This window comes from Orcinus orca, chromosome 10, assembly GCF_937001465.1.
Source record: "Orcinus orca chromosome 10, mOrcOrc1.1, whole genome shotgun sequence".
Classification (NCBI taxonomy): domain Eukaryota; kingdom Metazoa; phylum Chordata; class Mammalia; order Artiodactyla; family Delphinidae; genus Orcinus; species Orcinus orca.
Genome location: NC_064568.1, coordinates 37,011,630 through 37,026,615, shown reverse-complemented (window position 1 = coordinate 37,026,615; position 14,986 = coordinate 37,011,630). Strand labels below are relative to the sequence as shown.

The following is a 14,986-nucleotide window of genomic DNA, read 5'->3' as shown; positions in this document are numbered from 1 at the left end:
TTATGTAATCAAATATGAATTTACCCCTCAAAAAATGTATTTATAACCTTCCTCATTATCGTCTGAGTTTCCATCATCTTTAAAGCAATGTTCTCCAAGTAAATATAACCTACTTTAATACTCTAAAACAGTGGTTCTTGAAGTGTGGTTAGGGGACCCTAGGAGTCTCTGAGCCTCTTTCAAAAGGTGCTGATATAAAAACTATTTTTATAATAACACTAAGATGTTACTTTCCTTCGTCACTCTCATTCTCTCAAGAGTGTATAGTAGAGCTTTCCAGAGGCTTGTCATGTGTGATGTCACAAAAGGTTGAATATAGAAGCAGATATGAGATATTAAACCAGAACATTTTAAAAACTTGCTGAAATCACCTGGTTTTATTTTGGAAACTTTTCATAAAAAATGCTAGTAAGTAATGGATTCAGATTATTTTTAAATAAATAAATATTTTTATATTTTCTCAGTTTTAATTTCCAATATGTTAAATATCAAGATGTAAAAACGAAAGTTTTTTTGGGTTCTAATAATTTTTAATACAGTAAAGGGATCTTGAGACCAAAAAGGTTGAAAACGGCCACTCCAAAGGTATTCCTCTAGATTTAATTACCCTGGGATTTAGCAAACAATCTATATGCACCCTAAATAAGCACCTCTTGTCTTTATGGCAGTGGGTGGATAGGGAAAGGAGGTCAAGAACCACTGTTTATAAATTTTGTTACTATCTTCCCTTCAGACTCCATCTTTTCCAAAATATAGTTTTAATTCTTTTTACATCATCCTCAAATAGAACCTACCCAACCTCCTGATTCCATTACCTGTTTTTCCCTGAGCCTTGTCCCGCTTTGCTGTTTTCAACTGAATGGTGAAAATCATAACAAGAGCAAAAAATACAGTTTTATGTGAAGGTAAGATAAATATTATATATGGTTGTCAAGCAACAGAGAGATGTTTAAAGTCTAAGTACCACAGAATACTGGACTCCAGTGTCCAGACAGGATTTCAACCCCACCTCTGCAGCTGTAGCCATGTAGATTATGTAACTTCTCTAAGAGTACAGATAATGATCCTTGCCTATTTTGCAGTATTTATAATCACCATGACCAAACACTCTATAAATTTAAAATGATATTATCATGCTTAATTATCATGCTTAATCTAGTTTCTCAGATTCAAGTCCAAAATTTCAATTCAACAAATGTTTGTTAAGCATACACTATTGTGAAAACCAACATTAACTTTAGCAAAAAGCAGACTTTTAACTTCATGGTCCCACCTTGCATAATAGGTCTTCCAATTACAAGCAATAGAAATAAGCTGCAACAAGAGTTGGACACAAGAAAGTTTGAGGAAGACTTCAGCTGGCTCCCAATATAGCTGCGCTGGGCCATATTCTATCAAAAACTCCATCATTTCCACAATCTGTTCATGAGTATATGAACATGCCTAAAAGGAGAGATACATATTATTATTTTTTTTTAATTAATTAATTTATTTTTGGCTGCACTGGGTCTTTGTTGCTGCGCGAGGGCTTTCTCTAGTTGAGGTGAGTGGGGGCTACTCTTCGTTGCGGTGCGCAGGTTTCTCATTGCAGTGGCTTCTCTTGTTGCAGAGCATGGGCTCTAGGCTCGTGCACTCAGTAGTTGTGACTTGCAGCCTCAGTAGTTGTGGCACACGGGCTTAGCTGCTCTGCGGCATGTGGGATCTTCCCGGACCAGGGCTCGAACCCGTGTCCCCTGCATTGGCAGGCAGCTTCTTAACCACTGCACCACCAGGGAAGCCCAGAGATACATATTATTAAAGAACTCAATCTGCCTGCTATCTTCTCCAGCACAGCTCAGTGGTCAACAGATTTTAATAATAAAGCTAAGTAATAATAGCTTTCAAATCCCACACTTCTTGAGTCCACAGCCCACATGTGAAACAATGAATATATATAAATGTTTAATCTTTTATTTTATTTATAACTAGACTCATAATACATTTTGCCCAAAAAGGTAACAAAATGTTCAAATCATTGGTGCATATATTTCACAGCTTAAAAAGAAGCACCACGTAAAATAATTGGTTTCTTTTCAATTTGTGATTTTTAAAACACGCAGATACCAATCTTTGTTACAAAACATACTAAGTTCAAAAATGATAGTGAAGTGGAATTATAGATGCACCCTTTCAGAAAAAAAATTCCACACAGAAGAAGGTAGAATATCTAGTACTTTCCATAAAAGAAAGCCCTTTTACAGACCTCTCAGTTCATCTTTTAGTTCTAGTATTCCAGAGATAGAAACTTACAACTGGGAGCAAAATAAGTCCTCAATATACCCATTTTTTGTTTGTTTGTTTGTTTGTGGGTTTTTTTGGCCACACCGTGTGACTTGCAGGATCTTAGTTCCCCAACCAGAGATCAAACCCAAGCCACTGCAGTGAAAATGTCAAGTCCTACCGCTGGACCACCAGGGAATTCCCTACATCCCTTTTCAAGTATTCTGCCTCCACACAGTGCAAGTATAATCCAACAATGTACATCCCACGTGGACTCCACCGATATGAATGTGCATTTCAGGCCCAAGATGCTACAGACAGTGCTAACAACGTTTCCTTTTTAGACAAGGTTCTCTCACCTTGTAAGGGGGTTGAGGATGAACAAGAATGCCACCCTCAGTCCTCTGAAGTGACTGCTTCACTTGTTCCAATTTAATGGCCAGGTGAGCCTCAAAGTACTTGCGCAAGGCCATGCACGTATGTTTCCCAGTTTGGCGGCTAGCAAATATTTCATCATCACTCAGAAGTGCACCCTGATCTTCCAAATTTAGAATCTCCAAAGTACTGATCTATTAAGAAAGAGGCAAAAGAATGGGGCAAAAGAGGAGGAAGAACAAAGAGGAAGAGAAAAGTAAAAGGAGAGGAGAAAGACTTCAATCAACTTTTGTGCTCATGAAGATCGACAAACATCAAAGTACATCTGTCCATACAACATGCTAAGAGTAGCCATATGAAAGCAAAACATTAAACCTATATTGAAAAATTACATAGTTTTCAATCATGCTGAAAGACACAGAGGCACAAAACTTGCTTTTTAGAAGGATCAAGCAATTCCCCCTGTAAGATTACTATATTCAAGGCAAGTCTACAATGGTATAATCCTCTTAAGAGGAAAAGAAACTTGTAAATGAAGGAGGAAAAAAGACTTCATCCATAAAAATGATAGCAAAATTCCTCCAGTCAGAAGCTTCCTCTCTTCAATGCCACTGACGGGCAGCCCAGACAAGCAGAACCCCTGCTCCTCACAAAGAGAAGCCACTGAAGAACCTCACCAAGTTCACCAGACGACGAAGACCATCATAGCGGTCAAAGAGTTCCAATACAGCCCGGAAGGAGAAGCAGATTGAGAAAAACATGGTAGCGTGGCAGCATCCTGAAGCATGAGAACATTCCATTAACCACAGTGTGTAGTTCACCACATCAGACAGAACATTGTGGGGATGCATGCAAACCTGCAAAAAATAAAAATAAAACGTAATTTTTAAAAATTTGGGGGAAAGGAACCTTCACAAAAGGGAAGAAAAATTCACAGTGTAGATAGATATCTTTGCAAAATACAATAATCACTCCTGGGCAAGTCATTCTGAGTTTAAAGCTTAAGTTACAAATGAAATTTTATAACAATCTATTCCAAGCCTGAAAACAACCTAAATTTAAAGAAATATTTAAATTCCACCTAAACATACTGAGTGCTAAATTCTGCAAATATTTATATCCTTTAATGCTCACAATGCTCTGTTACACACATATTAGTATTCCCACCTAACAGGTGAAGAAGTGGCTCACAGACATAAGGGACTTCCCCAGGCTCATAAAAGTGACTGAGCCTTCTGATACTAAAGTCTACAAGTTTAATATCCATTCACTCACTGATTCATTCACACACATTTTGTTGTCTCCTGTAAGTCAGACAATGAATTATGAAGCATTACCCAGGTTTGTTTGATACTTTTTTATCTTAACCACAATTAATTTTGTACATACACACACAGATTAGGTTACTACTCTCAAAAGATTACATATCCTTGCATAATGCTGAATCTTAAGGAGTTAAAAAAATTAAAATCAAAATATTACCCTATTAGTACATATACAAAGATGAATAAAGACACCACCCAAGAAGAATTTACCAACTTCTCTCTACCAGAAAAGCCACACCACATAGAATATTAGAAAAATATTCCAGGCATAGAAATGACAAGAGCTTCCCTAGTGGTATCTAAGGACCCATTTCTTTTCAAATGTACAACCCACTTAGACTTTTTTAAAAAATCACTAAATAAAAAGTCTTAGCTGGAAAAACCCAGAAAACCAGCTACCAGAGGGTAGCTGCCACGCTACCATGTTTTTCTCTGGAGCCCTGAGAACAACTGGAATGATTTTACTGTCTCTACCACGAACTATTTGTTAACACAAATACACAAAGCATCATCTGTTGTTTTTATAATAGACTGACTCAAAAATGCAAAATATAACTCCACTGAGGGACATCTGAAAAGAGCCTGAAAATAATTCTAATGCAGTAAAATGGCAAAAACTAAAAAAAAATTCTGTGACCCCAATCCATCTTGGGTTTTTTGTTGGATCTTTTTCTTTCAGAGAGTCAGGAAAAAAAGGACTACAAAATTTTACATTTTGGACCTTTTCTAAAGAATTTTACATTTTTGGAATGCTCTGTAAAGATTCATGCTCCTTGCTTCTTTCATTAAAACCTAATCCACCTATTCATTTTTTCTTATCCAAAAGTTTTCCTGTGAATGTACTAGAATATTCCCCACCCTATCCCATTCCCATACATCTGAATGGACTGGACTTACTCTTTCCATGGCATCCTGGTTGTAGGACAGGTAATACAAGCACATGGATACACCAGTTGCAGCCATAGAAGGACGAGGAATTTCCAGTAATTTCTGTACTCCACCATGTGCAACAAATTCTGTGGCAAACTTGTTATGGAGCAGGAGAGATGCTAGGTGCTAAACAAAGAGGACACATATCACCGTGGAAAAATCTAGAACAAATATCTCTTCACAGTTGCTAAACACAAAGACTCCTCTGAAGCAGACAACCACTCCCTCAAAACAGAAGTAAAACCAATACTGCTTAAGGGAAACAAAAAACAAAACAAAAAAACTCTAGGATTCCATAATATTCCCTCCTAATACCAAAGGTTTTCATGAGGGTGAAAAATAAGAAATGAAGAATATTGCTGTACATAACGACATAATCCTACACCATTTTATTATTACATAGCTTCCCTAAAGGATTTTTGTTACCCTTCCCATTTTAATCCTTTAAACATCATCAGCTCTATGTTTTAGCTTTGGCTCAGTCACTGACTCATCATCTAATAAAATCCAAAACTCTGCTTTCCTTTAAATTTATCCTCAATATATCCCCAAAGAAAAGTCTTCAGTAAATTATCAAAATTTGTAAATTTTTAGAACTAATCAGAATGCACTTTAAAAAGACCTTTATTAATGAACTATTTTATTAAGTCTCTATTAGACAGGCCTTTGTTATCAAGTTTTGTTAACTTGCTGTTCAATTCTTACTAGCCTCTCTGGGTGGACCTGATCTTCTGGGCAATTTTAAGGGCAAGGAGTGCAATGCAAGCAGCAGGCTACCCAATGACTTTGAACCCAGGCCAACGTGGATGGGGCCTCAGGAGAACTGGAGCCTCCTGTTTCCGTTGGCCTCCTGTTTCTCATGTCAAGGTGTCTTCTGGGTGGTGATACAGGCAGCAGGTACAGACAAGACAACACAGATTTGTAATTACATGATTTGATACCTGTATAAATTTCACCAAGGTCAATGGCAAAAACAACATGTATGTACCCTCTTCAGAAGTTCTCTTAACACAGAAACTCAGACTAACCCTTATATATAATTCAAATCCCTTCACTCTTTACTTGGCTGATACACAAACCTCTACCACATTCCCACCAAGTCTTTCCCCAAGAAACTAAACTATGTATGGTTCCCTCCCCAATACTTAGGCCACTGCACGTGCTTTTTCCAATAATGTCACTATCATAAAGTGGCAGTTCCACTGCCAGATCAGTAGGTAGGGAAACAGAGAACAAACAGGCTCAATCTTTACCAAGAACCTTAATTCTACTTGGCTCAACATAGCCCATAACCTGGCTCACCTCACTCATGTGGGCAAAGATTCTATTTTCTCTTCTTGTATTGTACCTCCATATAAGGTTCTAGTTCTTTTTGTTTGTTTGTTTTTGTTTTTGTTTTTTTGCGGTACGCGGGCCTCTCACTGTTGTGGCCTCTCCCGTTGCGGAGCACAGGCTCCGGACGCGCAGGCTCAGCGGCCATGGCTCACGGGCCCAGCCACTCCGCGGCATGTGGGATCCTCCCAGATTGAGGCACGAACCCGTGTCCCCTGCATCGGCAGGCGGACTCCCAACCACTGCGCCACCAGGGAAGCCCTCTAGTTCTTAATTTACTATTTTATCCCATTTTGTTTCTATTGATCTATACGATCTTACAGAAAAACCAGAACATTTTGGCCAACCCAATACTAACTTCAACACCTGTTCCTTCTCCTACACAACTGAGACTTCCTTTTGAACAAAACAGTACACATAACTTTCTATACTTTTTATTTCCCTATAAGAAGGATCTCTTGTCTGATTTTTCCCTGTTCATCCTTATTTCATTTTCTTTAATCCCTTATATGAGTCTGCACAGAAAACAGCTGAATAATGACACCCATTACAGTTCCTCATACAAAGACCTACAGAAATAGCAACTGCCCAAATCCCTTCTTCACTATTTCCTTTTCAGGACAGGATGCTGCATCTGAAAGCAATCCCTTTGGGTCACTGGAGACAACTCTGACCTCCAGCTTCATCTCACTGTTCAAAGTATAATCATGAGTTTACACACTTTATACACACACACACACACACACACACACACACACAGACACACACACACACACACACTGCATCCCATACATAGGAATACATGTTACTCCAATTTATGTCTGACCTCCTCCAAACTTAAAATTTCTGGGGTCTGAAAGGCAAATTTCCTTATTTCTATTTAATTTCAATATACTCTGGAACTGTGCTGTCCAATGCACTAGTCACTGGCCACATGTGGCTAATTTAATTAAAATTTAGTTAAAAATTCAATGCCTCAGAAGCACTAGCTACATTTTAAGTGCTCACATATGGCTAGTAGCCACTGTTTTCAACAGCACAAAGAACATCTCCATCGCACAGAAAGTTCTATTGGACAGCATGGCTCTGGAATATCAGGAATGAAATTGTAACTTTGAATAGCCAGTGAGAACATTACCTCTTTTTCAGAGGTCTTGTCTAGAAGCTACTAATTCTCAAGGAGAACAGACCATTCCTTCCTTTGTGCCCCATACTTTTTTCACAACATCTATAATATCTAAAAGAAATCATAGGCTTACATGCCTGTCTCTCTTAACCAAACAATAAACAGCAGAGACTTAATTTATTTGTCTAATATTGTAAACATCACAGAATAGTACTGTGTTCATTTAGTTACCTGTTGGGTAGAACTATAATAGCCACAAAATTATTCATTCCACTTAACCTCTCTCCCTTCAGATTACCTAAATTATCATGAAAAGGTATGGATTTGGTGGGCTAGACGTACTTGCCCTCTTACATTTAGCCCCTTTGCAACCTAGAAAATCATTTACCTTTACTGAATTTGAGTATGCCTCTATTTCTTTACTCATTTTCTGCTTTATATTTTGTCCACTCTAAATAATCTAACATCATACAATATGTATATAGTTAATAACTGAGAAGAAGTGTTGTTGGCTGACAGAATACTTAAAAGGTAGTATGACCTAAGGTACTATACACTTAGTTTCTCTTCCTATCCAGTAACAATAACTGAGGCCACTCTCAGGTTTAGACCCACTTTCTCCTTTAACATTCAATCCTCTAGGACTGACCCCTGAATTTCTGTGGAGGCACTTGGTAAGCCTCATTTCTTCTATCTAAAAAAGAAATTTTCATTTGTCACGACTGACACATCTGGCAATAGAAACACCCTGGGGACTTCCCTGGTGGCACAGTGGATAAGAATCTGCCTGCTGGGACTTCCCTGGTGGCACAGTCGTTTAGAATCCGCCTGCCAATGCAGAGGACACAGGTTCGATCCCTATTCCAGCAAGATCCCACATGCCATGGAGCAACTAAGCTCATGCGCCACAACTACTGAGCCCACGTGCCACAACTACTGAAGCCCACGCGCCTAGAGCCCATGCTCCACAACAAGAGAAGCCACCACAAGAAGCCCACGTGCTGCAAAGAAGAGTAGTCCCCACTCACCGCAACTAGAGAAAGCCCGCATGCAGCAACGAAGACCCAACACAGCCAAAATATAATTAATTAATGTAAAAACAAAAACAAAAGAATACACCTGCCAATGCAGGGGACACGGGTTCTATTCCTGGTCCAGGAAGATCCTACATGCCACGGAGCAACTAAGCCCATGCACCACAACTACTGAGCACGCACTCTAGAGCCCGCGAGCCACAACTTCTGAAGCCTGCACGCCTAGAGCCTGTGCTCCGCAACAAGAGAAGCCACCGCAATGAGAAGCCCACGCACCGCAACGGAGAGTAGCCCCCACTCGCTGCAACTAGAGAAAGCCCGCATGCAGCAACGAAGACCGAATGCAGCCAAAAATAAATAAATAAATAAAATAAATTTATTTTTAAAAAAAGCACCACCCTGAACAATAAAATCCAGAGATGCTACATACCAAAACATATAGGCACATCCATGTCAATAAAATGCTCAGTGACCTAACATTTTTAAGAACTTTACCTTGAGTGCCTCAAATGTAAGTAGGACATCGTTAGTCTGTTTCAAGTCAACATAGAACATCATCAAATCCCGTGATCCAAGTTGCATGAATATGGGAAGTAACTGAAATCAACACCAAAAACAAGTCTTAACATTTGAATTTATTTTCACATATTTCCTATTCCTTTATGAAGATAGAAGATTAAAGAAATGAGGTGCCTCTTCCCCCCGCTTTATGAAGATAAACATACAAACACACTTCGATCGAAAAGGCCTTATCAGGAGTGACCTCCATAAGACTTTACCAGTTTGAGGCAAAGACTTTTCTATATTAGTGTAAAAACACATCAATGTATAAAATGACACCATAAAATATCCCAGAAATAAACACAGTGGTCCCAAAATGTGAACACTACTCTTCCCAATAAGCTTACCTCCTGATATTCTCCTAAAGGGGTCAGATACTGGAGAATGAGTCGCTGCTCGATAGCAGGAGTCATAGGATAAAGGGTATAATTGGTGCCAATCACCCAGGGGGACATTTCTGACCAGCTGCTGTTAGACAGCTCAACAAACATGCGATCTGGATCAGATGATGAGAAACCCAACTTTTGCTTGGCTTTCCTAAAGCTCTCTCTGTCACCCTGTTTTGCTGACTTGTTTTTCCTCAATCCTCCTTCCTCAGGTTTAGTTGCTGAGTTCACTCTGCTACTGGTCTTGTGGGCTGAATCAAGATGAAAGGAGATCTCCATGTCTCCAGAAGCTTCCTCTTGTTCGCCATCCACTACATCTACAGCCATGTCGCCATAGTCCATATCCACAGCTTCTTCATCCAGAGGCAAAAGGGGTTCAGAGGAGAGCTTTCGTGGGCTAGGACGCTTGCTTTCTTGCCTCAAAGCTACTTCCTGAAGCTGTAGCTCCCTCAGTCTTCGAAGTACTATTGCCACCTATCAACAGATATTGGAATAAAAGGGGTTGTCTCTTCTGCATCTTAATTTAAATGATTCAAATAATTCTTACTTCCACTTAAGGATAATCATGCAATTATTTCAATGCCTGGTAATAGTAAAGATTTGATAAATATGTTGACTTGATTCCTACAGCTTGATGAAATAAATAATGGCTAAAAGTCTCATTCCCCATAAAATTTCCCAGAGAACCCAAACCAGAAGATCTGCACATAAAACACCTAATTCACAACATATCTGGCTGGATCAAACTGGGGTGGACCATCACACCTGAAGAGGCAGACACTAGATATATTCACAATTTTTAAAAGTGTCTGAAAATCAAACATGAATGTTTCTGAAACTTTTATCTGCCATAAGTTATATTCTGTTAAATACTGTCATCCACATTATACATAATTACATAATCTAATTTTCAAGTTCACCATTTATGTTTTACCTTTTCCTTTAAGTACTCATTTTTTGGGTCAAGCCTAAACTGTAGTATTATGCTTAGTTTTAAAAAGAGAGAGTGATTAGGTCTGCAATTTATTTTAATTTGCATTAAAAAAGAAAAGAATGGTGGATGGATATAATGAGAGGTGAATGGATGGATGGGTATTCATGAATATAAGTTTAGTAAAATATTCACAATCAATGTAAGTGGTGTGTATACAGGTGTTCACTGTAAAATTATATTTTGCTAAACATTTGAAATTTTTCATAATCCAGATGTTGGGAAGGGAAAGGGAGTGGTACTATTTATCTGGTACAAAATATCATGATCCTTGACAAGATGAAAAACAGCTATTTTCTAGTAAAAAAAAAAAAGGTCCAATCAAAACTCTTATGAAAAGTAGTCTTGAAATACTGAAATTACAGTTATACTCTAGTACAAGGTAACAAATAAGATCTACCTATTCAAGTTCAGTAGCAAGAAAGAACGAGTGAATACACTCCCATCTTATGCAAAAAAAATCATTCTAACGTGGTCCTTACCAGCTGTGAATTTTCATCCCTGTAGTTGGCAGCAATGTCTTGATTTTCCATAGCACCTCCTAACAGACCAGTAGAATATGTCCTCAGTGGCTGATCAGCCTCTCGGGCCCATTTGAAAAGATTCTCAACAATTCCTTCCTATAGTAAAGGAAATGAAATAGCACAATTCAGGGGGAAAAAATTCATAATTAAAGATATAAGCAAAGACTTCAGTCTTATAAAAAAATTTTTTTAATAAAACATTTCAATATTGCTCATAAGATTAAAAAATCCAAGTGAACTCAATGTACAATAGTAGGTGGTTTAGTTAAAATATCTGTGCACTGTGAAACAGAATTCTATTTATCCACTAAAACTCAGGCTAAAGATCAACAATCACATAATGCAGTCCTACTTTAGCTGTTAAGACCCAAAAGGCTCCATGACCAAGTGGGGAGCCCTAAAAATTCTATATCTCTCTTTGAAGTTCACAATGTACAATTAACATTATCAGTGCTCTGAGAAGTCCTCCATCAAACAAGTATTTAACTCCACATATCCTACCCTTATTTTTAGTTTTTACTATGAAATAAAATATATAAACATGTACAGTCCAAAGAAAATGAAAATCACCTCTGTGATTTACCACTGAGTTTAAGAAACAGAAACCTCCCATGTGTCCCCCCTCCCTATACCACCCGCGTCCTCCCTCCCCAAAGGGTACCTGCATTACTAAATTTTAATAATTTTCTTATAAGGCTTTTGTTAAACGTTATATGCTTTGAACTGTGTAAATTGTGTGGTGCCATATGTATTTTTCTGCAACTTGTTTCTTTTACACATTATGTTTTTTACATTCATCTATATGGTTACATGTAATTGTCACAAATAGCACTCAATATAAGACAGGCTTTACACATAACATTTAATCCTCATATCAACCCTATATGATTAGGTAAGTACTATATTTACAGAAGAGAAAACTGTCACAATGAGGTTAAGTAACTTACCAAAAGTCACAAAACTAGTAAGTGGCAAAGCTGGGATCTTATCCTAGGCAGTGTACCTCCAAATGCTCTTCATCTCCATATTCTGCTGCTGCTATTCTGTTGGCTTAACTATACTTATTTTTGTGCAAGCATGTCCCTAAAGTTGACACCTAGGAACAGTACTAAGTCACAAGCGTGTTTGCTCAACTTTACTAGAGGAGGCCAAACTATTTTCCAAAATGACAATTCACATTTCCTACAGGCAAATAGTTCTTTTTTCCTACATCTTTACCAACACTTGGCCACTATCAGACTTTTAATTTTTTGCAGTCTGGTGGGTATAAAAAATTAACATTTCATTTAACTTGAATTTTCTCATTTACTAATGAAGTTCAGCATTTTTTTTTGTGCCTTCTGACCATTCATACTTCCACTTTCTCTGAAATACTCATGTCTTTTACCAGTGTTTCATGATAAGCACAAGTTCTTAATTTTTATATAATCATACTTAGCAATATTTTCTTTTAAACGTTGTGCACTTTATCTTAAGAAACTCTTCCCTAGGGTCATGGTGTCATTCTCCTATATATTTCAAGTTTTAAAGTTTTTTTTTTAAAAACTAACACTCTGAAAACACATTTTGAGAAATTTTGTTTTAAAATACTTATTGAGGGGCTTCCCTGGTGGTGCAATGGTTAAGAATCTCCCTGCCAATGCAAAGGACACGGGTTCAATCCCTGGTCCAGGAAGATCCCACATGCTGCGGAGCAACTAAGCCCCTTGCACCACAACTACTAAGCCTGTGCTCTAGAGCCCATGTGCCACAACTACTGAAGCCCGCGCACCTAGAGCCCGTGCTCTGCAGCAAGAGAAGCCATGACAATGAGAAGCCCAGGGCTTCCCTGGTGGCGCAGTGGTTGAGAGTCCGCCTGCCGATGCAGGGGACACGGGTTCGTGCCCCGGTTCGGGAAGATCCCACATGCCGCGGAGCCGGTGGGCCTGTGAGCCATGGCTGCTGAGCCTGCGCGTCCGGAGCCTGTGCTCCGCAACGGGAGAAGGCCACAACAGTGAGAGGCCCGCGTACCGCAAAACAAAACAAAACAAACAATGAGAAGCCCACGCACAGCAACGAAGAGTAGCCCCTGCTCGCAGCAACTAGAGAAAGCCTGCACACAGCAACGAACACCCAGCACAACCCAAAAAAATTAATTAATTTAAAATAATAATAATAAAATACTTATTGATATGAAAATATATGTACCATCAATTTTAAGTCTATCATCCTTCCCTATTTCCAAACAGTATAAGAAACTTAAAATACTAACTTCAATTATTGCCTTCCATCTACATGTTACCAAGAATTTCTGTTTGCCCTTTTGCCCTCCAAAATTGTTTATTTTGGTCAATATTTCTAGGTTTACAGAAGTTCTCTGAAGACATTTTCTACTATTATCTGGTCTCTACTGATGCTGTGGCAAAGCATGCTATGTTAATTTGAAGGAATCTTTTATACTCTAGTTGCTTTTTATTACTATTTTTTGAGTGGTTTTGTTTATTTATTTATTTAGGCTGCGTTAGGTCTTCGTTGCTGCACGCGGGCTTTCTCTAGTTGCGGCAAGCTGGGGCTACTCTTCATTTTGTGGTGCATAGGCTTCTCACTGTGGTGGCTTCTCTTGTTGTGGAGCATGGGCTCTAGGCACAGGGGCTTCCGTAGTTGTGGCACACGGGCGCAGTAGTTGTGGCTCGCAGGCTCTAGAGCGCAGGCTCAGCAGTTGTGGCGCACAGGCTCAGTTGCTCCGTGGCATGTGGGATCTTCCCAGACCAGGGCTCGAACCCATGTCCCCTGCATTGGCAGGCGGATTCTCGACCACTGCACCACCAGGGAAGTCCCACTCTAGTTGCTTTTAAAATCTTTTGGTCTTTGGTATTCTTCATTGGGCTTTCTGAATCTGAGTGGTCATGTCTTTCATTTATTTGTAAGATCCTAGCCTCATCCCTCTGAATATTACCTTTCTATTTTCTTTTTCTTTTATATATACGTGTGTGTGTATATATACACACATACACATTTTTTTTTCTTTTTTGGCTGCACTGCATGCCATGCAGGATCCTAGTTCCCTGACCAGCGGTTGAACCCACACCTCTTGCAGTGGAAGTGCAGAATGTTAACCACTGGACCACCAGGGAAGTCCCTTCTATTCTCTTTTATTGAAATTCCTTTTAGATACATGTAAAATTTTCTAATTCTAGTCTTATTTCTAAGAGCTTCATTAAGGATTATCCTGTCAGATATTCCAGTTTATTAATTCTATCTTTAGCTGTGTCTAAATTTCACTCTATCTCATCCACTAAGTTTTAAAATTCAATAACTGTAATTTTTATTTCCAGTAGTTCCTTTGTTCATTTTCCAAATGGCCATTTTTTTCATAGTCTTAGACTTTTCTTGGAGTTCTGATTCTTTCACATTCATAACTTTTAACTATTTTAACCATTTTTCAGTGTAAAATTCGGTGGGATTCAGTACATTCACAATGTTGTGTAACCATCAACACTATCTATTTCCAGAATTTCATTATCCTAAACAGAGACTCTTTACCAGAACTTTCAATAATGGATAGAACAACCGAAAAGAAAATCAATAAGGAAACAGAGGAGTTGAACAACACTACAAACCAATTAGATCTAAAAGACATATAGAGAACACTCCATCCAACAAGAGCAGAATATACATTCTTTTCAAGTACACATGGAACATTTCACAGAAGAGACTATATGTAAGGCCACAAAACAAGTCTTAATAATTTAAAAAGAACTGACCTCTTACAAATAATTTTTTCCAATCACAATGAAATGAGAAATCAACATCCCAAGAGAAAACTGGAAAATTCATATGTGGAAATCAACAGGCTTAACCAACAAAAGTGTCAAAGAAGAAATCACAGGGAAATTAGAAAATACCTTGAGATGAATGAAAACAGAAACACAACATACCAAAATTTATGGGATACCACAAAAGCAATGCAAAGAGGGAAATTTACAGCTGCAAGCACATAAAATTAAAAAGAAAAAAAGGTCAAATTAATAACCTAACTGTACACTTTAAGGAACAAGAGCAAATAAAACCCAAAGATAGCAGGAGTAAAAAATAATAATAATAAAGATTAGAATGGAGATAAACAAAATAGCAAATAGAAAAATACAGAAAATTAATGAAACC

The 14,986-nt window shown here is 38.3% G+C and overlaps 1 protein-coding gene across 13 annotated transcripts in view; it reads right to left on the bottom strand.

Annotated features, from left to right (window-relative positions):
• Window positions 1-14,986, bottom strand: part of DCAF1 (DDB1 and CUL4 associated factor 1) — a 93,060-nt gene that overhangs the window by 35,628 nt on the left and 42,446 nt on the right. For all 13 annotated transcript variants that reach the window (XM_033424486.2, XM_049693784.1, XM_049693781.1 and 10 more), the window contains 7 exons: window positions 10,802-10,939; window positions 9,290-9,802; window positions 8,877-8,978; window positions 4,857-5,015; window positions 3,312-3,491; window positions 2,619-2,828; window positions 1,274-1,443 (listed from right to left, as the gene is read on the bottom strand). In XM_033424486.2, the coding sequence (XP_033280377.1) occupies window positions 1,274-1,443; window positions 2,619-2,828; window positions 3,312-3,491; window positions 4,857-5,015; window positions 8,877-8,978; window positions 9,290-9,802; window positions 10,802-10,939 (1,472 nt within the window). The remainder of the gene's footprint in view (window positions 1-1,273; window positions 1,444-2,618; window positions 2,829-3,311; window positions 3,492-4,856; window positions 5,016-8,876; window positions 8,979-9,289; window positions 9,803-10,801; window positions 10,940-14,986) is intronic.